Here is a 23,677-nt window from a genome sequence, read left to right as displayed (position 1 = left end):
ATGAACCAGCCTCCTCTAACCAAGTAGGGGTTATTCCAATCATTGCCCAAGATCAATGTTGGGAGCCTGGAGATGGTGCTATCAGTGAGATCATGGCTGGCTTCCTTCTTGAAAGTACCACATGAAGACATACACGGAGTACTAGAGGCACCCACAGTACCGCATGCTGGGACAAAGTCAATAAAGTTACAGTGGGCACTGGTACTGGGCAAGAAGATTATTGGATCGCTGGCAAAGCCGGCACATTGAGAATCACCAGATCCCATGCTGTCACATAAGCCAGAGTAGACGGTACCGGAACAGTACTGTTGAACTAAATGGAGCCACTTCGGGGGCCAATCTCAACGGTGCCGGTGCCAGAGTTGATAGTCCCTGCTGAGCAGATGACTGCCTTGGAAAGTGCCTTGGCCTTGAGTGCACTCTGTTGTGCTTGTCCATGTGCCTGCTGGACTTAGGTGCTGGGGACCTCAATCTCCCAGAGACTGGGCCCTTAAATGTCTTCTTCTGGTGTCTCTCCCACACTACTAGGGAGGGCAATAGGCCCCAAAGCTCAATCAAAACAGAGGGAACACTTCTGATGGATGCAGATGCACTCAGTACCCACTCCGAAGGCTCTAAGGGTTGATGCAGGGCTGCCTCCATCAAAAGAAACTTGAGTCTGGCCTCCCTGTTTTTCTTGGTTATTGGGTTAAAGTCCCTGCAAATTTGAAACCGATCCTGATGTAAGTCTCCCCATGACACTTCAGGTATCCTGAGTGCAGGTCACTCACAGGCATTGGTTTCTTGCAGGAAGGGCAGGGCTTGAAACCCGTGGACCATGCCATGCCCTACCACTGGGACTCAGCAGTGGGAATTGAAGCTTTAAAAACACTTTAAAAAACAATATTTCTATATCTACCAAACAGTCTAAACTACAAAAACTACTAAAACAAGTACCAACTACATACAAATATGAGGGGAAATTTTGCAATAGCAAGACCACACATTCCTACAACTGTCACGGGTGGTAAGAAGGAACTGCTGCGGGCGCGGGAGGTCAGAGGCAGCTCTGCCCTTTATACTTTTGCATGGTACCACGAAGGGAAAAATCTCTGACAAGTGGGCTTGCACACACCTGCAGTAGAATGGACATGTGCAACACATCTCAAAGAACCATTTTTTCTTGAAAAAGTGTTTTGACAAAAAAATGTTCTACCAACTCTATGCAATAGTTTAGTAGTGACTAGAGCTGATATAACCACTCCACAACAGGAAATGCCACCCTCTAGATTTCCCGTTTATGGCCACAGGACCCAAATCACTGAGATTCTGAGAGCTCCATGCCACAGAGTCCATTTGGATCAGAATCTGACCCTAAAAAAAAGAGAAAAATATATTGCCAGAACCCACAGTTTCCTGCATTCAGGGTTTGCAGAATTGCTCATCTTCCAAGAAACCTTGGAACAGGAATAGATGGAGAAACACTTACACTTAGGGTTTCCCACACAAACATTGTCATTTTTTTAAGGCTAGAATAATGGATCCAGGATTTGTTATTACCAGTATCTAACATCAGAATCATGAATAATATTAAATGCCAGCCAAATCATCAAAAACAAGATTACCGTGGGCCAGAGACGAGATTAATTGCCAGAGAATGAAACTGATCTTTTAAAAGGAGTTTTAATGTAATATTACTACATTATTTAAAAATTAAGCTTTGTAAAAGTCTGTGCTAGTACTATTATGTGGCAGTACTTTTAATGACTTTAAATAAAAATTGTATGACTATACAGCTGAACAAATTTAGAAGTTTAAAAGTCATTTTTGTGTTAGAGAATAGCTGACAGATCTCCCTGGGTTTTCTTCACTGTTTATGCTCTCCCAGCCATAAGATTATTAATACCCTCTTAGTGCACACCTTTTGCAAATCTTCACTGGGTGAGGAATACCTTTGTACTTATGTATTTGGGATGTGTACTTCAAGTATCCAAAGAAGTGTTCCTTTCTTCCTATTAAAAAGCCTTGACTGCATAACAATATCATGCATTTTACTTCTATTATGTACTAATTTTTAATTCTTTTATCCACCAACCTCAATAATAAATGATTTATTAGGGCCCTATTCAGAATCTTTTACTCATGCAAAACCTTTGTTGACATAAATGAAAGTCTTCCTGGAGTAAAGAGTGCTCAGTAAGATGGACATGTTATATTGCTTTGGCTTTCCATAGAAATGAATGGGTAATTTTTTCTATTTCACATAACATGAAGCAGAAAAATGGAGGTTCTGATTGTGGATTGCTTCTGCCCCTTGTATAGTGTGACAAAGTTCCTCCTCTGCCTTGGTGGGTCCTGCGCTTATAGGCGAATTTGCTCACCTCAGAGATTCACGGCAGCCCTCAGTTTGGCTACTTTTGCTAGTGGCTCAAACCTGCCATCCACTCAGCTAACCTCATCACTGGCCAGCATGGGGGAAATGGAGAACAATCCCCACAGTCTCTGTGTCCCACTTAGTGGGTCAGGGACAGGCCAGATCCCTTTCCAATTTAGACCTTCCCTTCTGGTGTTTCTCACAGACCAGGTCAACTCCTCCTGTGTCCGATCAGGAGCTGGAGGGATGGGAGGTCCTTTTTAAACCAGGTGTCCTGATTGCTCTAGGGCAGCCCCTGCTCTGGTCACTCAGGGAACAGAAAATTGTTCATCCAGTGGCCAGTATATTTGCCTTCTACCAGACTCCTGTACCCCACTGTCTGGGTCTGTCACAATAGCCATTTGCATCTCTGCAATTAAGGGTAAAACACAATCAAAAGAGAATAGTAGCATTTTACTCTCACTTAGCACAGTGGTTCACAACTTTACACAAGCTGCAAGGCAGTGGAGAATCAAGTCTGGAAACTTTAGATCCCATTTGGGTAATGAGTTATATAAAATATGGGATTATTTTATGGGAAAAAATAATAGGCCAATTTTTCATATACATATGCCTTCATTGCAGCCACAAAATATGTATGCACACCTATGGAACTTATAAAGCAGCATGGGCATGTGCATGTGCAGTGGTTACATATTTAGTTATCTGTTCTCATGCACAGTCACTTGAGTTTTGCTCACAAATGAGAAATTTATTTATATATCTGTTCTGCTGGTGAAATGTGGGTACACATTTTAAAATCTGTCCCAGTATGGTAAAAGTGCACTACAGCAACTTTCACAGATCTCCCACTGTTTATAGGTTTTTCTTCCTACCTAAATATTTCACTTGCTGTTGCACTTCTTCCATTCCATTATTCCAACAAAAAATACCTTGTGATATGGCTTTTGAAATAGACAAAAATTCATTCTAAAGAGTTAAAAGGTGCTGTCCTATTACATGGGAAGTTTGATTTTCACTTAACATGCAAATGTTTGCAAACTTTCCTGCAGACAACACTAATGAAACTATTACAGATAGCAGTCTTTCCTATATTCGTGCAGGAAATTGACTTGGTGATTGAAGAGGTTCTTCTCAAACCTAGCATCTATTAGTATGTCATTAACATGGTTTCTGTTCCCCAAAAGATGTATTTAATTTCAGAGCTACTAAGCCACAAGACAGATGCTTTTCATTTGAAAATGCTAAGTCTGAAAGCTTAAACTTAGACAACATTATTAGTGATGTCATGAGAGACATTTTATGTTAAATTTAAATTTAAATAAAATTATACATTAAAGCTTGGATGTAATATACATTATTTAAAAGTAGTCTCCTCTAAAATCAACTGAGGAGAAATACCTAGAGGCTTTGATAATTTTTTATTCAATTTTTTTCAAAAAATATACCCACTGATTTAAAAAATATTAATAAAGGACTTTAGGATTTGGCCTTGAGTTAGTAGAAGAGTCATCAGTGCTGAAATACAATTCACTATCCTACCTTACTCTGAGAACAATGAAGGAGCCATCTTTCATTCCAAGAGCTAGCTGAGATCCATCAGGACTGAAAGATACACTGCGCACAGCTTCTTCCATATTACAGCGAGCAATCAAGGCATGATCAGCAAGGCTCCATAATCTACACAAAAAATTGAGAACCAAAGCACAATACTTAAGATTACAGACTTTCAATACTATCAACTGCAGAAATGAAATGCCAGCTTCTACAAATTGATCCACAGTAAGTATGCTTACATTGACTGCACACATGAAGTAATTTTTGTGGCTAGAATGTGTAACTGGGCTTTCATAGAATGCTCCCGTATTCCAGTTAGATCTGTACCCCTCCAATGTTATAGTTAATAAATTCATGAAGTAGTCATAGTTTGGTACAAGGTGGTGTTTTTACCATAATGCACTATTACATTAAGTTGAATTTTATGGTTACCACACATGCTCATGTTAAATGAAGGCCTGTTGAGATAGAAATCTTATTTTGATAATTAGGTCATAAAAAAAATCTCCTCCAATGTTAAACTAGTAGGCTCTTGGCTAGATGCATATTTCTCCCACAAATACTGATATCTGTTAATGTAAAGAACCAATACATACACTGTCACTCAGTAACTGTTTTATGTTCATAGGAACATAGAAACTGCCATACTGGAATAGTGGTTAGTCTAGTCCAGTATCCTGTCATTAACAGTGGCCAGTACCAAATGCCACAGAGAAGGTGGAAGAAATCCTGCAGGCTATGGGATAACCTGCCTCTGGGAAAATTTCCTCCTAAACTTCAATGAAATTAATTGAGTTAAAACTGGCGTATGACTGAAATATTGCATTGGTGACTCAGAACTGTTATGGAGCTTTGGGACACTCTTAGAATGATGTTGGTTTCCTAGAAAAAATTATGGTAGCTGGTGACAAATTTATTTAGAGAGCCACTGTATCCAGTTTTCTCAGATTCTAAAATTACAAGACAAAAAAGCACCTAAGGGGAAAAAAACCAAACCCTGAAATATATATAGATGAATAAATTGGCATAAGTTTATGGAAATGGAGAAATGAAGGAGAAATGAAAGTTACTTATTTGTAGATGGACTCATGGGATGCGCCAGCCAGTGCAGCTCAGACAGTGGAACCTTCTTATAGGAGTGCCTGTTGGAGCACTCACCCCCGCCCCCCAACCCCCATTGCTGAACATTCTGAGGATGAGGATATAAAAGGGCACTTGGCACCCTCGGCCAACAAGTTCCATCATGATTTCCTCAGACTCAAGATTTCATTAGGATTCTGAGGAGAAGGGCAAAGTGGGCAGGGAGAGTGAATAGGCAGAATCCATCTAAAAGAACTCTGTTATAGATAAATAACCTTCATTTTGTCTTTTGAAGTCTGTACATTCCCTTGGAGAGTTGAAGAAGATCCACGAACTATTCTTGTCTGGGGGCAGGGGGGGGGACTAGAATTATCCTGTTACTACCTTGCCTTATCTTCTTTATCAGTCTCTGAATGAGAGGAAAGTGGGGGGAAACATAGAACTGATCCTTCCCCCAGTTTAGGAGAAAGCATCTGATACAGACAGACTCTCTCCCTGCTTTTGAGCAAAAGTGGTGACACTTCAAATTCTTTCTAGTAGCAAAAAGATCTATGTCCTGGAACCCTCGCAGGTTGAAGATATCATCTATCACCAATTTCTTTAACAATGATCATGCAATCCTGTTACATCTCTGCTCAGTTAGGCTCCTGCTAGATACACAGCTGTGAGATAAACTACTGTGCTGGAAACACCAATTTGACTGCTTCTTGGCTAGGCTGAGAACAATGAGCCCCTCTCTGTTTGTTCATGTAATATACTGCTGGCATACAGTCTGTGACAACTTCCACTACATTTTTCTGGATGTGAGGTAGAAAAGATTTGAGAGCCAAACAGATCACTCAATTCTAGGATGCTTATAGGTAGTCTCTTTTCTTAAGAGCTCCAATGACCTCAAACTGCTAATTTGTTGAGGTGTGCTCTCCACCCTTTGTTGGAGGCATCCAAGATGTTTGTTACCAATGGAGCTGCTGAGTTGAATAATAGCCCTGTCAGAACATTTGCAAACAGACACTATTGGTGAAACTACAGGAACTGATATGTGGAAAATGTTGAAGGGTGAAAAAACTTTACAGAAGGAGCCCAAAAATGGGGGCAGTAAGGAAGGGTCCATGGAAAACGGAGACAGCTCATCCAACTGCTTCCGTTTCTCAGATGGAGAGTTCTGAGAAGTGTGACTCACAGGAATATTCTTTTTATCCCCTTTAGGCAATGTCTTTTCAGATCTGGTAAATGACCCAACTGTGGATCTATGCAATGCATTCATAATATCACAACAACAGTGGAAACTGAGAATTGGCAATGGAGACATCACCGCTAGTTCCAGAACTCTCTTTGGATCTGATGCAATCCTTGGAACTGGAGGATGAACTTTAGGGAAGGATTCACCCTGATCCAAACTCCTCATCTTTGGTTTAGAATTCAGTGTTCTTGGATCCAGATCTGAGAAGTCTTCTGAACGTAACTTGGCTCTGCTAACAGGAAACTACTTGTCTTGTGCAATCTTTTTAGGAATCAGTTTAGGCAGTTCTGATGGTTTTTACTGCAGTTTGGTTGTTATCTCAGAGGCTGGCACTGACAGTGTCTCTGAATGTTTTAAGGTTGAATCCAGTTACTTAGGAACCAACTGTACAACAGTCTTGGAACTTGCATCTTGTGTTCGGATCTCTTTGAGGTATCAGATCTGACAGGCTTCACGGCCAGAGCCTCTTGGAGCATTAGGGCTTTCTGCCTGTTATGGCACTCCTTAGGTGCCCTCTGGTAAAGGAGCTGCCAATAGAGTACCTCAAAGGAGAGTGGCCCCCACTGAGACACTCCAAGCATCAAATATGGCCCTGCCTTGATCAAAAAGACCACAGACAAAATGCACACATTTTAAAGCCAGGTGTCTTCACCTTTGGATCCATCACGGAACCAGTAGTCAAAGCTGAAGAACTAACTACTGTTAACTACGCTAAGAATAAAACTTTTCCTCAACAAACTAACACTACAAATTGCACTAGGCTGGGACACTAATATCTACATGAAAGAAGGATCTGGAAAGGCTCAAGTCCATCTGCTGCTGCAGTTGGAACAAACTGAGGCATCAGACAGTGCAACACTTCCTCTTATAGCGTCACCCTCAGAATGTCCAGGAAAGCAGAAGAGAAGGGCAGGAGGGGTGTGTGAGTGTTCCAACTGCAACGAGAAGGTTCCCTGGCCTGAGTTGCACCCACTGGCACAAAGGACACTGTAAGAAGTAGTCTAGGATAAGTTGTTCTTTAATGGTTTACAGACACTATATCTGAGGGCTTAAAAGAGATTGGAAGTTAGTTATCTACATTGTATGAGGAACTTGCAGCATTCTGTGGCATTCAGTAAAATGAAAGACATGTTTCACACCTGCTTTTCAACTATATCATACCATCTTGCTTCTGCCACACCACAAATTAGCAGTAGCATGGCAAAGCCTAGGTGAAATAAGACTAAAAGCAAGTGTGTAATATAGCTGTCACTTCACTGACATTCATGTGTGTCACAGAGTGAGCTGGCCCTTTTTAACGAGTTTGGACCCTGTTCTGTCTTTGTTTTACTCCTGACTCAGAAGACCAAGGAGCTCCCAGGTGAAGTCCCCTAGTCAGAGGGAGTTTGTGACTGGAAAAGATCATGTGACTAGCTGGAAGCAACACCTCTGAAAAGGGTCTGGCTTCCTCTTAGTCGTAGGCCTTGGCTACACTTGCAGATGTACAGCGCTGTGAGTTAAACCTGACTTCGTACAGCTGAGTAGGGAAAGCGCTGCAGTCTGTCCACACTGACAGCTGCCCAGCGCACTGTCATGGCCACATTTGCAGCATTTGCTGCGCCATTGGGAGCGGTGCATTATGGGCAGCTATCCCACAGAGCACCTCTTCCCATTCTGGCGCCGTGGGTTGTGGGAAGGGGGCGTGGGTGCGGGGCATTCTGGGTCCTGTCCCAACGCCCCGTGATGCATCGCTTCGCATCCCAGAAATCCCTTTGTTTCCATCCACCTTTGGAGCCATCTTTCAACGGTTTCTGTGCAGCGCCATCTGTCTGCGGGAAATGGAGCCCGAACTGCTGAGGCATATGCTGACTTATCTCGCCAGCACATCACGTTTGGCTGTCGAACTATTCCTTAAGATCCAAAGTGACAGTGAGAGTGAGGAGTCCGACGATGCTATCGAGCCGCGTAACGCGTATGACACGAAATTGCTTGTGGCATTCACGGACATGCTCAGCACCATGGAACGCCACTTTTGGGCTTGGGAAACAAGCACCGAGTGGTGGGATCACATCGTCATGGAAGTCTGGGATGTCGAGCAGTGGCTGCAGAACTTTCGGATGAGAAAAGCCACTTTCATGGGACTGTGTGAGGAGCTCGCCCCCAGCCTGCGGCGCAAGGACCCGAGATTGAGAGCTGCCCTGCCAGTGGAGAAGTGGGTGGCTATTGCAATCTGGAAGCTGGCAACTCCAGACAGCTACCGGTCGGTTGCAAACCAGTTTGGAGTGGGAAAGTCGACCGTTGGAATCGTGTTGATGCAAGTTTGCAGGGCCATTAATCGCATCCTACTCAGAAGAACCGTGACTCTGGGTAACGTGCAGGACATAGTGGATGGCTTTGCACAAATGGGGTGCCCTAACTGTGGAGGGGCGATAGATGGGACGCACATTCCTATTCTGGCACCACCCCACCTAGGATCCGAGTATGTTAATCGGAAGGGGTATTTCTCTATGGTTCTCCAGGCGCTTGTGGATCACTGTGGGCGTTTCATTGACATTAACGCAGGCTGGCCCGGAAAGGTGCATGATGCACGCATCTTTCGGAACACCACGCCACAGGGAGTGAGTTATAGCGCTGGGGGCGGCTTTACAGTGTGGACGGGGAGTGAGTTACAGCGCTGGGGGCGCCTCAGGCCTTGGCTGTAAAGCCGCCCCCAGCGCTATAACTCACTCCCCGTGGCGTGGCGTGGAGTGCTATCAGCGAATCTTTCCAGGTGACCATGCCTCCACGCACCAAGCGAGCCCCTACCGCAAAGCCTGCGACGCAAACGGCTGCTCGGGTGCTCCCCCCGCGACCTGCTGATTCTACAAAGGCCTGAGGCGCCCCCAGCGCTGTAACTCACTCCCCGTCCACACTGGCAAGGCATTTGCAGCGCTGTATCTCCGTGGTTGCAGCACTGCATGTACTCCACGTCCCCGAGAGGAATAGTGTGTATTGCACTGCCGCTGCAGCTGCGGCGCCAGTGTGGCCATCCAATGCGCTGTGACTGGCCTCCAGAAGTATTCGGCAGTATCCCACAATGCCTGTTCTAGCCACTCTGGTCATCAGTTCAAACTCTACTGCCTGGCCTCAGGTAACCAACCATGTGACCCACCCTTTACATTCCCCGGGAATTTTAAAAATCCCCTTCCTGTTTGCTTAGCCCGGCGTGGCATGGAGTGCTATCAGCGAATCTTTCCAGGTGACCATGCCTCCACGCGCCAAGCGAGCCCCAGCATGGAGCAATGGCGAGTTGCTGGACCTCATCAGTGTTTGGGGGGAGGAAGCTGTACAGTCCCAGCTGTGCTTTGATACCTTCGGGAAGGTATCAAAGGACATGATGGAAAGGGGCCATGACCGGAATCCCTGGAGCCATGCAGCCAGGAGCTCTTCTCGAACCAGGAGGAAGGTAGCCAGTCACAGCGGCCGGTACTTGGTGGAGGACAAACAGAAGAGCAGGTTCCCGGTAAGCCGGGTTTTTTTCGGGAAGGAATTTTTTCGGTGCGGGCTCTTTGGGAGAGGAGGGTTAGGCATGCATGCCTTTGCGGAATAGTGCATTGATGTGGTTTATCACATTGCGGTAATCGGCCTCGGTAATCTCCTCGAATGTCTCATCCAGAACGTGTGCAATGTGCTTGCGCAGGTTTATCGGGAGAGCCACCGTGGTCCTTGTCCCAGCCAGGCTAACGTGTCCGCGCCACTGTGCCACGAGGGGTGGGGGGACCCTTGCTGCACACAGGCAAGCTGCATATGGGCCAGGGCGGAAGCCGCATTGCAGTAGAGGACCCTCCCTTGCTTCCCAGGTCACCCTCAGCAGCGAGATATCATCCAGGACAAACTCCTGTGGAAAATGTTGGGACAGTGTTCAGTGTAGGTGCCCCCTGAAGCTGTTGGCTCTCCCCAAGGCACAGAACCCAGAGGACAGTGCAGCCCTGAAACAATCAGTCCCCCTTACTCACCATTTTGAGGCTCCCGTGGGATATGTGTGTTCTGTTTCGGACGGGAAAATTATGCAATTGTGTAGACCCTGTGTGTTTTCTACTCCTTAAGTGTGGAGGAAATCATTACTCTGTCTGGTATAAACAATGCTGCCTCTGTTAAATGTTGCATTTTGCCTATACAGCTGCATCAACCTTGAGACCTCAGCCGTCCCTCTTATCACCTGCTCAGAGACTGCAAAGACTCAGGAAGAGACCGCGAAAAAGCGAAGAAGACATGCTGCAAGAAGTGATGCGGCAATCTATTAAAGAGAATGAGAAAGCACAGAACTGGAGGGAGAGAGAAAGCAGGATCCGCCAGGAAAACGCAGCGCACCGGCAGCAAAGCACGGATCAGCTCATAAGCATCCTGGAGCGCCAAGCAGATGCTATCCAGGAGCTCGTAGCCATGCAGAAGGAGCAGTACCGCAAACGCAAACGCCACACCCCCCTACAGCCCTTGTCCCCAAACTCTTTCCGTTGTGCCCCACTGTCACCTCCAACCCACTTTCCCCAACTTCCGTGTTCTTCACGCCACCAGCTGCCTCCAACACCAGTATCTTCACCACCCGGCCCTGAAAACCACGACCCTTATCCTCTGCACTCAACCCCCATCACCATGCAGTATAGCTATCCTGAAGTGCAGCACTCACTGCACAGCACACCAGACAGGACATACGCGAATCTGTGATTGTACCGTTCCCCACTCCACCCCCTTGTTTCTTTTCAATAAATAATTTTTTTTTCTTTTCAATAAATGGATTTTTTGGCTTTGAAAACATTCTTTATTATTGCATAAAGTAAAAGACTCCTTAGCCCAGGAAATAAACAGGCACTGCAAGTCTGCTTGTCTGCTTAGCAAACACTGATTCCTAAAGATTGGAACTACTGCACTTCACTCCCCTGCAGGGCACCAGATATTGGTGGAGTGGAGATTAAGGATAATCTAGGCATGGCACAATGTCTAAACGAATATTTTGCATCGGTCTTTAATGAGGCTAATGAAGGGTTTAGGAATAGAGGCAGCGTAACGGAGGGGAACAAAGGAGGGGGGGTTGACATTACAGTATCCGAGGTAGAAGCCAAACTCGAACAGCTTAACGGGACTAAATCGGGCGGACCGGATGATCTTCATCCGAGAATATTAAAAGAACTGGCGCGAGAAATTGCAAGCCCATTAGCGATAATTTTTAATGAATCTGTAAACTCGGGGGTGGTACCGTTGGACTGGAGAATAGCTAATGTGGTTCCTATTTTCAAGAAGGGGAAAAAAAGTGACCCGGGTAACTACAGGCCTGTTAGTTTAACATCTGTAATATGCAAGGTCTTGGAAAAATTTTTGAAGGAGAAAGTAGTTAAGGACCTTGAGGTCAATGGCAATTGGGACAAATTACAACATGGTTTTACGAAAGGCAGATCGTGCCAAACTAGCCTGATCTCCTTCTTTGAGAAAGTAACAGATTTTTTAGATAAAGGAAATGCGGTGGATCTAATATACCTCGATTTCAGTAAAGCGTTTGATACGGTACCGCATGAGGAATTATTGGTTAAATTGGAAAAGATGGGGATCGATATGAAAATCCAGAGGTGGATAAAGAACTGGTTAATGGGGAGACTGCAGCGGGTCGTACTGAAAGGTGAACTGTCAGGTTGGAGGGAGGTTACCAGTGGAGTTCCTCAAGGTTCGGTTTTGGGTCCGATTTTATTTAATCTATTTATTACTGACCTCGGAACCGAATGTAGAAGTGGGCTGATAAAGTTTGCGGATGACACAAAGTTGGGAGGTATTGCCAATTCGGAGAAGGATCGGGATATCCTGCAGGGAGACTTGGATGACCTTGTAAACTGGAGTAATAGTAATAGGATGAAATTTAATAGTGAGAAGTGTAAGGTGATGTATTTAGGGATGACTAACAAGAATTTTAGTTATAAGCTGGGGACGCATCGGTTGGAAGTGACGGAGGAGGAGAAGGACCTCAGAGTCCTGGTTGATCGCAGGATGACTATGAGTCGGCAATGTGACGTGGCCGTGAAAAAAGCTAATGCGGTCTTGGGATGCATTAGGCGAGGTATTTCTAGTAGGGATAAGGAGGTGCTGCTTCCGTTATACAAGGCACTGGTGAGACCTCATTTGGAGTACTGTGTGCAGTTCTGGTCTTCCATGTTTAAAAAGGATGAACTCAAACTGGAACGGGTACAGAGAAGGGCCACTAGGATGATCAGAGGAATGGAAAACCTGTCGTATGAAAGGAGACTCGAGGAGCTCGGTTTGTTTACCCTAACCAAAAGGAGGCTGAGGGGGGATATGATTGCTCTCTTTAAATATATCAGAGGGATAAATACCAGGGAGGGAGAGGAATTATTTCAGCTTAGTACTAATGTGGACACGAGAACAAATGGATATAAACTGGCCGTCTGGAAGTTTAGGCTTGAAATTAGACGACGGTTTCTAACCGTCAGAGGGGTGAAGTTCTGGAATAGCCTTCCGAGGGAAACGGTGGGGGCGAAAGACCTCTCTGGCTTTAAGATTAAGCTTGATAAGTTTATGGAGGGGATGGTTTGATGGGATAACGTGATTTTAGTCAATAAGTCAATAACATGCCATCGCTGGTAATTAGTATCAATGGTCAATGTGGGTCTGGCTGGAGAATCTTGCCCGCATGCTCAGGGTTCTGCTGATCGCCATATTTGGGGTCGGGAAGGAATTTTCCTCCAGGGTAGATTGGCAGAGGCCCTGGAGGTTTTTCGCCTTCCTCCGCAGCATGGGGCAGGGGTCGCTTGCTGGAGGATTCTCTGCGACTTGAAGTCTTTAAATCATGATTTGGGGACTTCAACAGCTGAGTCAAGGGAGAGAATTATTCCAGGAGTGGGTGGGTCAGATTTTGTGACCTGCATCATGCGGGAGGTCAGACTAGATGATCATAATGGTCCCTTCTGACCTTAAAGTCTATGAGTCTATATCACTGCTGGTTTTCAGCCTCAAATTGCTCCCTGAAGGCATCCCTAATCCTTGCAGCCCCGGGCTGGGCCCCTGTAATAGCCCTGCTCTCTGGCTGTGCCAATTCAGCCTCCAGGTGTTGAACCTCGGAGGTCCATGCCTGAGTGAAGCTTTCACCCTTCCCTTCACAAATATTATGGAGGGCACAGCACGCGGATATAACCGCGGGGATGCTGTTTTCGGCCAAGTCCAGCTTCCCATACAGAGATCGCCAGCGGGCCTTTAAACGGCCAAAGGCACACTCCACAGCCATTCAGCACCGGCTCAGCCTGGAGTTGAACCGTTCCTTGCTGCTGTCAAGGCTCCCTGTGTAGGGTTTCATGAGCCACGGCATCAACGGGTAAGCGGGATCTCCAAGGATCACAATGGGCATTTCAACTTCCCCTACCGTGATCTTCCGCTCTGGGAAAAAAGTCCCGGCCTGCATCTTCCTGAACAGCCAAGTGTTCCGAAAGATGCGTGCGTCATGCACCTTTCTGGGCCAGCCTGCGTTAATGTCAATGAAACGCCCACGGTGATCCACAAGCGCCTGGAGAACCATAGAGAAATACCCCTTCCGATTAACATACTCGGATCCTAGGTGGGGTGGTGCCAGAATAGGAACGTGCGTCCCATCTATCGCCCCTCCACAGTTAGGGCACCCCATTTGTGCAAAGCCATCCACTATGTCCTGCACGTTACCCAGAGTCACGGTTCTTCTGAGTAGGATGCGATTAATGGCCCTGCAAACTTGCATCAACACGATTCCAACGGTCGACTTTCCCACTCCAAACTGGTTTGCGACCGACCGGTAGCTGTCTGGAGTTGCCAGCTTCCAGATTGCAATAGCCACCCACTTCTCCACTGGCAGGGCAGCTCTCAATCTCGGGTCCTTGCGCCGCAGGCTGGGGGTGAGCTCCTCACACAGTCCCATGAAAGTGGCTTTTCTCATCCGAAAGTTCTGCAGCCACTGCTCATCATCCCAGACTTCCATGACGATGTGATCCCACCACTCGGTGCTTGTTTCCCGAGCCCAAAAGTGGCGTTCCATGGTGCTGAGCATGTCCGTGAATGCCACAAGCAATTTCGTGTTGTACGCGTTACGCGGCTCGATAGCATCGTGGGACTCCTCACTCTCACTGTCACTTTGGATCTTAAGGAATAGTTCGACAGCCAAACGTGACGTGCTGGCGAGATAAGTCAGCATACGCCTCAGCAGTTCGGGCTCCATTTCCCGCAGACAGATGGCGCTGCACAGAAACCGTTGAAAGATGGCTCCAAAGGTGGATGGAAACAAAGGGATTTCTGGGATGCGAAGCGATGCATCACGGGGCGTTGGGACAGGACCCAGAATGCCCCGCACCCACGCCCCCTTCCCACAACCCACGGCGCCAGAATGGGAAGAGGTGCTCTGTGGGATAGCTGCCCATAATGCACCGCTCCCAATGGCGCAGCAAATGCTGCAAATGTGGCTACGACAGTGCGCTGGGCAGCTGTCAGTGTGGACAGACTGCAGCGCTTTCCCTACTCAGCTGTACGAAGTCAGGTTTAACTCACAGCGCTGTACATCTGCAAGTGTAGCCAAGGCCTGAGTCAGAGAACAGGAATGACTTGGGAGAGGATGCTCTACAGAGCAACCACACCAGCACAGAAGGAAACAGTTTTGATGTTGGAAGCTTTACTGATCGTTCAATACATTTAATGGCAGGAAAAAGCACAGATATAAAATAATATTCAAACAATCCATAAATCATAAATCATAAAACTTATGAATCTGTATCTATCCCCATCTTACAAATGCAAAAGTAAAGAAACACAGAGAGTTTAACCAAGAGACGCAGACCATATAATAGAGAGCTTCTGCCAAATTGATAGTCACTCAGTACTTCTACAGCAAAACTATTGACATTATACATGCACTACAAAGGAAAATATGAGGTCCATTGAACAGCTCTAATAAATAATTCTGTGCTGTGCCTCCATTAAAATTCTGCTTATTTTTTCACGTTCCTGTTGTAAAAGGAGCGTTTAGGGCAAAAAATATATTGGGAGGATCAAGGACCTAATTGGAAGAAAGGAACTTGAGACAACATTTGTAGATTGTGTGTTTGAGGACATTAGAGATCAAGAGGAGAAGAGAGATTGGGCAACAGTTTCAGTGTGAGGTGGGTTTCTTTAAAATTGGGGAGACCAAGGTATGCTTATAGAGAAAACCTAATGAGAATGAGAGACTGAGGGAAAAAGTGAGGGGTAGAGTTGGGGCAAGAGAGATAAGGAGAGAGGAGAAGGAGGGTTCCTGAGGCAGGAAAGGGGTTGGAAAAAGAGAGTGGGCAAGAACTCTCAGTGACAGCTGAGAAGGAGGAGAGTGCACTAGGAGGTGGGGGGTGAAAGATCACATTAGATCCTATCAATTTTTTCTTTGAATGGAGGGAAGCCCATTTAAGATGTATTAAGGAGCTGTATTTCCTTTAACAAGGATATTTCAAATAACATACGGCTTTCTTTCTGGACATAATTAATACAAATGAAAACAAAATGGATCAAGAGATGGTGATCTAATTAGTAGCAGAAAGATTTGAGACAAGTGGGTGGGATTATTTTGGAAATGATTTTTTTAGGAGAAAAGTGCTTTGCCTTAAGTTGCAGCACACAGATAATGGGTCATATATTCTGATCTCAGACATATCAATGTAAACCCAAAATATCCCAGTTGATCTGGGTTTAGTCAAGATGAGAATCTGGCCCACTGAGGCTGAAGTTATTACTTATGGGATACTTTCAAGATCGTTTCCCATCCATCAAGGGATGCCTGCCTTTTTCTTATGAACTTGTGCAGGTGCTTAGCTTTATGCATTGTGTATAGTCCTACTGAAGTCAGTGGAATTACTCACAGTACATAAAACTGAAATATATGTAAATCATTGCAAGATTTGGGCCTTATTTTTAATTTGGCCATTGAACTTTTTGCTGCAGCTATGCATAATAAAGGGGGGTGGAGATATAAAATTTAAAAGGCCTAATACTTTCTCTATTACAGTCCCAGGTAACTCTTTCCAGGACTTCTGAAACTAACTAACAACTTTAATAACAAACTATTAAAACATTGGGGATAAATCAGAAAATTTCATTATCTATTCCATGTTATACTTCAGTTTTCTAACTGGAATTTTAATTTGTCATAATAAGGAAGTATAAGGTTACATAAGCAACTATCCCACTAAGCAAACTATCCCACAGCATAGGAAAGATAGGAAGTATGGCAAGAGAGCACGCTGGCTTAATCAGGAGATCTTCAATGATCTAAAAATCAAAGAAGAGTCCCAAAAAAAATGGAAACTAGGTCCAATTACAAAGAATGAATATAAACAAATAGCACAAGTATGTAGGGACAAAATTAGAAAGGCCAAGGCACAAAACAAGATCAAACTATCTAGAGACATAAAGGGTAACAAGAAAACATTCTACAAATACATTAGAAGCAAGAGGAAGACCAAGGACAGGGTAGGACCATTACTCAATGAGGGGGGGGGAACAATAACAGAAAATGTGTAAATGGCAGAGGTGCTTAATGACTTCTTTGTTTCAGTTTTCACCAAGAAGGTTGGTTGTGATTGGATGTCCAACATAGTGAATACCAGTGAAAATGAGGTAGGATCAGAGGCTAAAATAGGGAAAGAACAAGTTAAAAATTACTTAGACAAGTTAGATGTCTTCAAGTCACCAGGGCCTGATGAAAAGCATCCTAGAATACTCAAGGAGCTGACTGAGCCATTAGCGATTATCTTTGAAAACTCATGGAAGACGGGAGAGATTCCAGAAGACTGGAAAGGGGCAAATATAGTGCCAATCTATAAAAAGGGAAATAAGGACAACCTGAGGAATTACAGACCAGTCAGCTTAACTTCTGTACTCAGAAAGATAATGGAGCAAATCATTAAGCAATCAATTTGCAAATATCTAAAAGATAATAAGGTGATAAGTAACAGTCAGCATGGATTTGTCAAGAACAAATCATGTCAAACCAACCTGATAGCTTTTTTGACAGGGTAACAAACCTTATGGATGGGGGGAAGTGGTAGACATGGTATATCTTGACTTTAGTAAAGCTTTTGATACTTGACCTTCTCATAAACAAAAATAGGGAAATGCAACCTAGATGGAGCTACTATAAGGTGGGTGCATAACTGTTTGGAAAACCATTCCCAGAGAGTAGTTATCAGTGGTTCACAGTCATGCTGGAAGGGCATAATGATCCTGCAGGGATCAGTTCTGGGTCTAGTTCTGTTCAATATCTTCATAAATGATTTAGATAATGGCATAGAGAGTACACTTATAAAGTTTGCGGACGATACCAAGCTGGGAGGGGTCGCAAGTACTTTGGAGGATAGGATTAAAATTCAAAATGATCTGGACAAACTGGAGAAATGGTCTGAAGTAAATAGGATGAAATTCAGTAAGGACAAATGCAAAGTACTCCACTTAGGAAGGAACAATCAGTTGCACACGTACAAAATGAGAAATGACTGCCTAGGAAGGAGTACTGCAGAAAGGGATCTGGGGGACATAGTGGACCACAAGCTAAATATAAGTCAACAGTGTAACACCGTCGCAAAAAAAGCAAACATCATTCTGGGATGTATTAGCAGGAGTATTGTAAGCAAGATACGAGAAGTAATTCTTCTGCTCTACTCCACACTGATTAGGCCTCAACTGGAGTATTGTGTCCAGTTCTGGGTGTCACATTTCAGGAAAGATGTGGACGAATTGGAGAAAGTCCAGAGAAGAGCAACAAAAATGATTAAAGGTCTAGAAAACATGACCTATGAGGGAAGATTGAAAAAATTAGGTTTGTTCTGTCTGGAAAAGAGAAGACTGAGAAGGGGACGTGATAACAGTTTTCAAGTACATAAAAGGTTGTTACAAGGAGGAGGGAGAAAAAAATTTCTTCTTAACCTCTGATGACAGGACAAGAAGAAATGGGCTTAAATTGCAGCAAGGGAGGTTTAGATTTGACATTAGGAAAAACTTCCTAATTGTCAGGGTGGTTAAGCACTGGAATAAATTGCTCAGGGAGATTGTGAAATCTCCATCATTGGAGATTTTTAAGAGCAGGTTAGACAAACACCTGTCAGGGATGGTCTAGATAATACTTAGTCCTGCCATGAGTGCAAGGGACTGAACTAGATGACCTCTCAACGTCCCTTCCAGTCCTATGATTCTGTAAGGATTACATACACAAAAGAAATTTAAAGTTTGGTTAAATGTGAATGGACCAGCCATAAAGCAAATTAAAGTGACACAGGTAGATGGGAACAGATTCATTTTTCCAAACATTACTCGGTGAGTACAGTGTATGTGAATTTTCTTGTTCTTTTGTGATTTATAATTATATCTGTAAATTCAGTCAGAGCTCACCAGACTGGAGCTCTGGAAAATGTTTCAAACCTGTGGGAGCCCTGGCACCTCCCTGCCCTTCCTCCTGCCCGTGGGGCCGAAGCCCCGAACCCTAGCCAGCACCTCCCCCCCTAGGGCTGAAGCTCCGAGCCCCAAATGGGGGTGTGTGAGGAGCTCCAGGAAATAATCTCTGAGAATTTAAGCCCTGTCTGTAATAACTTTAAATCTTATGTTGCTTTCATTTAAAAGCTACATCCCTTTTTTGTTCCCAGATTGTGCTTGCAAATTTAAAGTGTACTGCAAAAAATGCAACCCCACCCCCAAGCAAATCTGTATTAATAAATACAGAAATTAAGATCAGGGCAAGATGCTCATCCCTGCTCAGCCCCATCATGCAGAATAAAATGGCTAACACTGAATAAAGAGGCCCTGGCACAGGCAATGTGGAAGAAACTGTAAGGCTGCCTCCTGCAGATCCCCTCACAAGCCATCGTGTAGGAGGTGTGCTGAGAGGTGTGAGAGGCACGTCCACAGTGAGTGACTCATAAGATAGCCCAAGGAGGCTGCTGTACTTTAGACAGATAACTCTGGAGGGTGGAGGTTTAAATTACACTGGTGGCCTCTCCAATACAAGAAGCAGATTAGGATTAGGAAGATGTTAAAGCAGTTTAAAGCCACCTTTGGCTCCCTACCCCCGGGCAGCAAGTTATGTGCTGTGCCTTTAAGAGGCACAGTACAGAATCTCACCCATATTTTCAATAAAGTTACAAAATGTTTCTTTGTAGTTACATATTTTTACTGAAATACAGAACAGAAAATATTTTAATACCTTGAGATCATTCAAGCATTTTATATGCAGGATTCTTGCTCTCATTTGCTTTGCCTAGCCTTAGAATCATAGAATCATAGAATATCAGGGTTGGAAGGGACCTCAGGAGGTCATCTAGTCCAACCCCCTGCTCAAAGCAGGACCAATTCCCAACTAAATCATCCCAGCCAGGGCTTTTTCAAGCTGGGCCTTAAAAACCTCCAAGGAAGGAGACTCCACCACCTCCCTAGGTAATGCATTCCAGTGCTTCACCACCCTCCTAGTGAAATAGTGTTTCCTAATATCCAACCTAGACTTCCCCCACTGGAACTTGAGACCATTGCTCCTTGTTCTGTCATCTGCCACCACTGAGAACAGCCAAGCTCCATCCTCTTTGGAACCCCCCTTCAGGTAGTTGAAGGCTGCTATCAAATCCCCCCTCATTCTTCTCTTCTGGAGACTAAACAATCCCAGTTCCCTCAGCCTCTCCTCATAAGTCATGTGCTCCAGACCCCTAATCATTTTTGTTGCCCTCCGCTGGACTCTTTCCAATTTTTCCACATCCTTCTTGTAGTGTGGGGCCCAAAACTGGACACAGTACTCCAGATGAGGCCTCACCAATGTCGAATAAAGGGGAACGATCACGTTCCTCGATCTGCTGGCAATGCCCCTACTTATACAGCCCAAAATGCCGTTAGCCTTCTTGGCAACAAGAGCACACTGTTGACTCATATCCAGCTTCTCGTCCACTGTGACCCCTAGGTCCTTTTCTGCAGAACTGCTACCTAGCCATTCGGTCCCTAGTCTGTAGCAGTGCATGGGATTCTTCCGTCCTAAGTGCAGGACTCTGCACTTGTCCTTGTTGAACCTCATCAGGTTTTTTTTGGCCCAATCCTCTAATTTGTCTAGGTCCCTCTGTATCCGATCCCTACCCTCTAGTGTATCTACCACGCCTCCTAGTTTAGTGTCATCTGCAAACTTGCTGAGAGTGCAGTCCACACCATCCTCCAGATCATTAATAAAGATATTAAACAAAACCGGCCCCAGGACCGACCCTTGGGGCACTCCGCTTGAAACCGGCTGCCAACTAGACATGGAGCCATTGATCACTACCCGTTGAGCCCGATGATCTAGCCAGCTTTCTATCCACCTTACAGTCCATTCATCCAGCCCATACTTCTTTAACTTGGCAGCAAGAATACTGTGGGAGACCGTATCAAAAGCTTTGCTAAAGTCAAGGAATAACACATCCACTGCTTTCCCCTCATCCACAGAGCCAGTTATCTCATCATAGAAGGCAATTAGGTTAGTCAGGCACGACTTTCCCTTGGTGAATCCATGCTGACTGTTCCTGATCACTTTCCTCTCCTTTCATAATTGATTCCTTGAGGACCTGCTCCATGATTTTTCCAGGGACTGAGGTGAGGCTGACTGGCCTGTAGTTCCCCTTCTTCCCTTTTTTAAGGGAAGGGCCTTATGGTGACCTTCTGCAGATAGCAGGACCAATTATAGGGAAAGTCCTTCTCAACCCTTGTAGCCCCTGTATAAAGCATACTCTATCACTCTGTGGGGAAGGAGCCATAAGAGCTGTGAGGGGATGGAGCATGCTTAGTACAGATGGAATATTTGGTGACTTCAGCTGCCAAACACTAACAAGTCTCTAATGAGATTGTGAGAGGTGCAACTTTTCAAATGCATCTAACTTGGTCAAATTTTCACAAATTCTCACAGGCATGGCAACAAATACATCCTTGAGAGTATGGTGACTGCCCTCCTGCCAAATTTTAAGTCCCTGCTCCAAAGCATGGAGGCACAGGAAATTTTCAATGAATTGGTTGTAAAAAATTTTTGTTAACACAGATAAAACAGTGTATTTTTTTCCTCATCTTGTTCTCTGACATGGCTGACTTGGATTAACTAACATTTTTGGAAATTTTCAGCCTGAGGCAGACACCTGGCATGAAAAATTTCAGCCTGAATTGTTTAAGTTTAGCAAAGTTATAAATAACTAATATATAATGATCTTATACCTGCACCGCCTACACACAATGATTTATGCGGATCTTAGCTTTTTTATTTCATGTCCTCCAATGTCTGGTAATTTTATGTGTGGTTATAAATTTGATGTACCTGTACACTGGATATAGGTGGAGGAGTTGCACTGTATGTAAGAGAGCAGTATGGTTGCTCAGAGATCCAGTATGAAACTGGAGAAAAGCCTGCTGAGACTCTTTAGGTTAAGTTTAGAAGCGAGAGCAAGAAGGATGATGTTGTGGTGGGCATGTGCTATAGACCACCAGACCAGGAGGATGAGGTAGACAAGGCTTTCTTTGGACAATTAACTGAAGTTTCCAGAATACAGGCCCTGGTTCTAATGGGGGACTTCAATCACCCTGACATCTTCTGGGAGAGCAATACAGCAGTGCACAGACAATCCAGGAAGTTTTTTAGAGTGTTGGGGACAACTTCCTGCTACAACTACTGGAGGAACCAATCAGGGGCCATTCTCCTCTTGACCTGCTGCTTACAAACAGGGAAGAATTGGTAGGGGAAGCAGAAGTGGGTGGCAACCTGGGCAGCAGTGACCATGAGATGGTTGAGTTCAGGATCCTGAGAAAAGGAAGAAAGGAGAGTAGCAAAATACGGACCCTGGATTTCAGAAAAGCAGACTTTGACTCCCTTAGGGAACTGATGGGCAGGATCCCCCGGGAGGCTAATATGAGGGGGAAAGGAGTCCAGGAAAGCTGGCTGTATTTTAAAGAAGCATTATTGAGGGCACAGGAACAAACTATCCCGAAGTGCAGAAAGAATAGCAAATAAGCAGGCAACCAGCTTGGCTTAACAGAGAAATCTTCTGTGAGTTTAAACACAAAAAGGAAGCTTACAAGCTTACAAGAAGTGGATGATTAGGGAGGATAAAAATATTGCTCAAGTATGCAGAGGTGTAATCAGGAAGGCCAAGGCACAACTGGAGTTGCAGCTAGCAAGGGATGTGAAGGGTAACAAGAAGGGTTTCTACAGGTATGTTAGCAACAAGAAGAAGGTCAGGAAAAGTGTGGGACCCTTAATGAATGAGGGAGGCAACCTAGTGACAGATGATGTGGAAAAAGCTGAAGTACTCAATGCTTTTTTGGCCTCGGTCTTCACAGACAAGGTCAGCTCCCAAACTGCTGTCTTGGGCAACACAGTATGGGAGGAGGTGAGCAGCCCTCAGTGGTGAAAGAACAGGTTAACACAGGGGTGGGCAAACCTTTTGGCCCGAGGGCCACATCTGGGTATGGAAATTGTATGGTGGGCCATGAATGCTCACAAAATTGGGGTTGGGGTGCAGGAGGGGGTGAGGGCTCTTGCTGGGGGTGTGGGCTCTGTGGTGGGGCCAGAAATGAGGAGTTCAGGGTGTGGAAGGGGGCTCCGCGTTGGGGTTGGGGGTTGGGTGCGGGAGAGGGATCAGGGCTGGGGCAGCGGGTTGGGGCACAGGAGGGGGCAGGGGTGCAGGCTCCGGGCGGTGCTTACCTCAAGCAGCACCTGGAAGCAGTGGCATGTCCCTTCTCTGTCTCTGTGCACTGCCCCGTCCGCTGACGCCACCCCTGCAGCTCCCATTTGCTGCAGCTCCTGGCCAATGGGAACTGTGGGGGTCGTGCTTGGGGCGGGGGCAGCATGCGGAGCCCCCTGGCTGCTCCTAAATGTAGGAGCCAGAGAGGGAACATGCTGCTGCTTCCAGGAGCCTCAGCATGTGCACACGGAGCGGCCTCTGACCCTGCTCCCCAGCTAGAGTGCGGGAGCAGGGCAAGCCCCAGACCCCACTCCCCAGCAGGAGCTTGAGAGCCAGATGAAACTGGCTGGAAGGCCGGATGTGGCCCGCGGGCCATAGTTTGCCCACCCCTGGGTTAAGGACTATTTAGAAAAGCTGGACATGCACAAGTCCATGGGTCTAATGCATCCGAGGGTGCTGAGGGAACTGGTTGATGTGATTGCAGAGCCATTGGCCATTATCTTTGAAAACTTGTGGCGATCGGGGGAGGTCCCGCACGATTGGAAAAAGGCAAATATAGTGCCCATCTTTAAAAAAGTGAAGAAGGAGAACCCGGGGAATTACAGACTGGTCAGCCTCACCTCAGTCCCTGGAAAAATCATGGAACAGGTCCTAAAGGAAACCATTTTGAAGCACTTGGAGGAGAGGAAGGTGATCAGGAACAGTCAACATGGATTCACCAAGGGCAAGTCATGCCTGACCAACCTGATTGCCTTCTATGATGAGATAACTGGCTCTGTGGAT

General features: G+C 45.4%; 1 protein-coding gene across 2 annotated transcripts in view; it reads right to left on the bottom strand.

Moving 5' to 3' along the window:
* EML6 (EMAP like 6) overlaps positions 1–23,677 on the bottom strand; it is a 373,229-nt gene that overhangs the window by 195,052 nt on the left and 154,500 nt on the right. For both annotated transcript variants that reach the window (XM_065401031.1, XM_065401032.1), the window contains exon 8: positions 3,896–4,033. In XM_065401031.1, the coding sequence (XP_065257103.1) occupies positions 3,896–4,033 (138 nt within the window). The remainder of the gene's footprint in view (positions 1–3,895; positions 4,034–23,677) is intronic.

The sequence above is a fragment of the Emys orbicularis genome, chromosome 3 (assembly GCF_028017835.1).
Source record: "Emys orbicularis isolate rEmyOrb1 chromosome 3, rEmyOrb1.hap1, whole genome shotgun sequence".
In the NCBI taxonomy this organism is placed as follows: domain Eukaryota; kingdom Metazoa; phylum Chordata; order Testudines; family Emydidae; genus Emys; species Emys orbicularis.
Note: the sequence above shows the minus strand (reverse complement) of the source record. Positions and strands in the feature narration are given on the sequence as shown.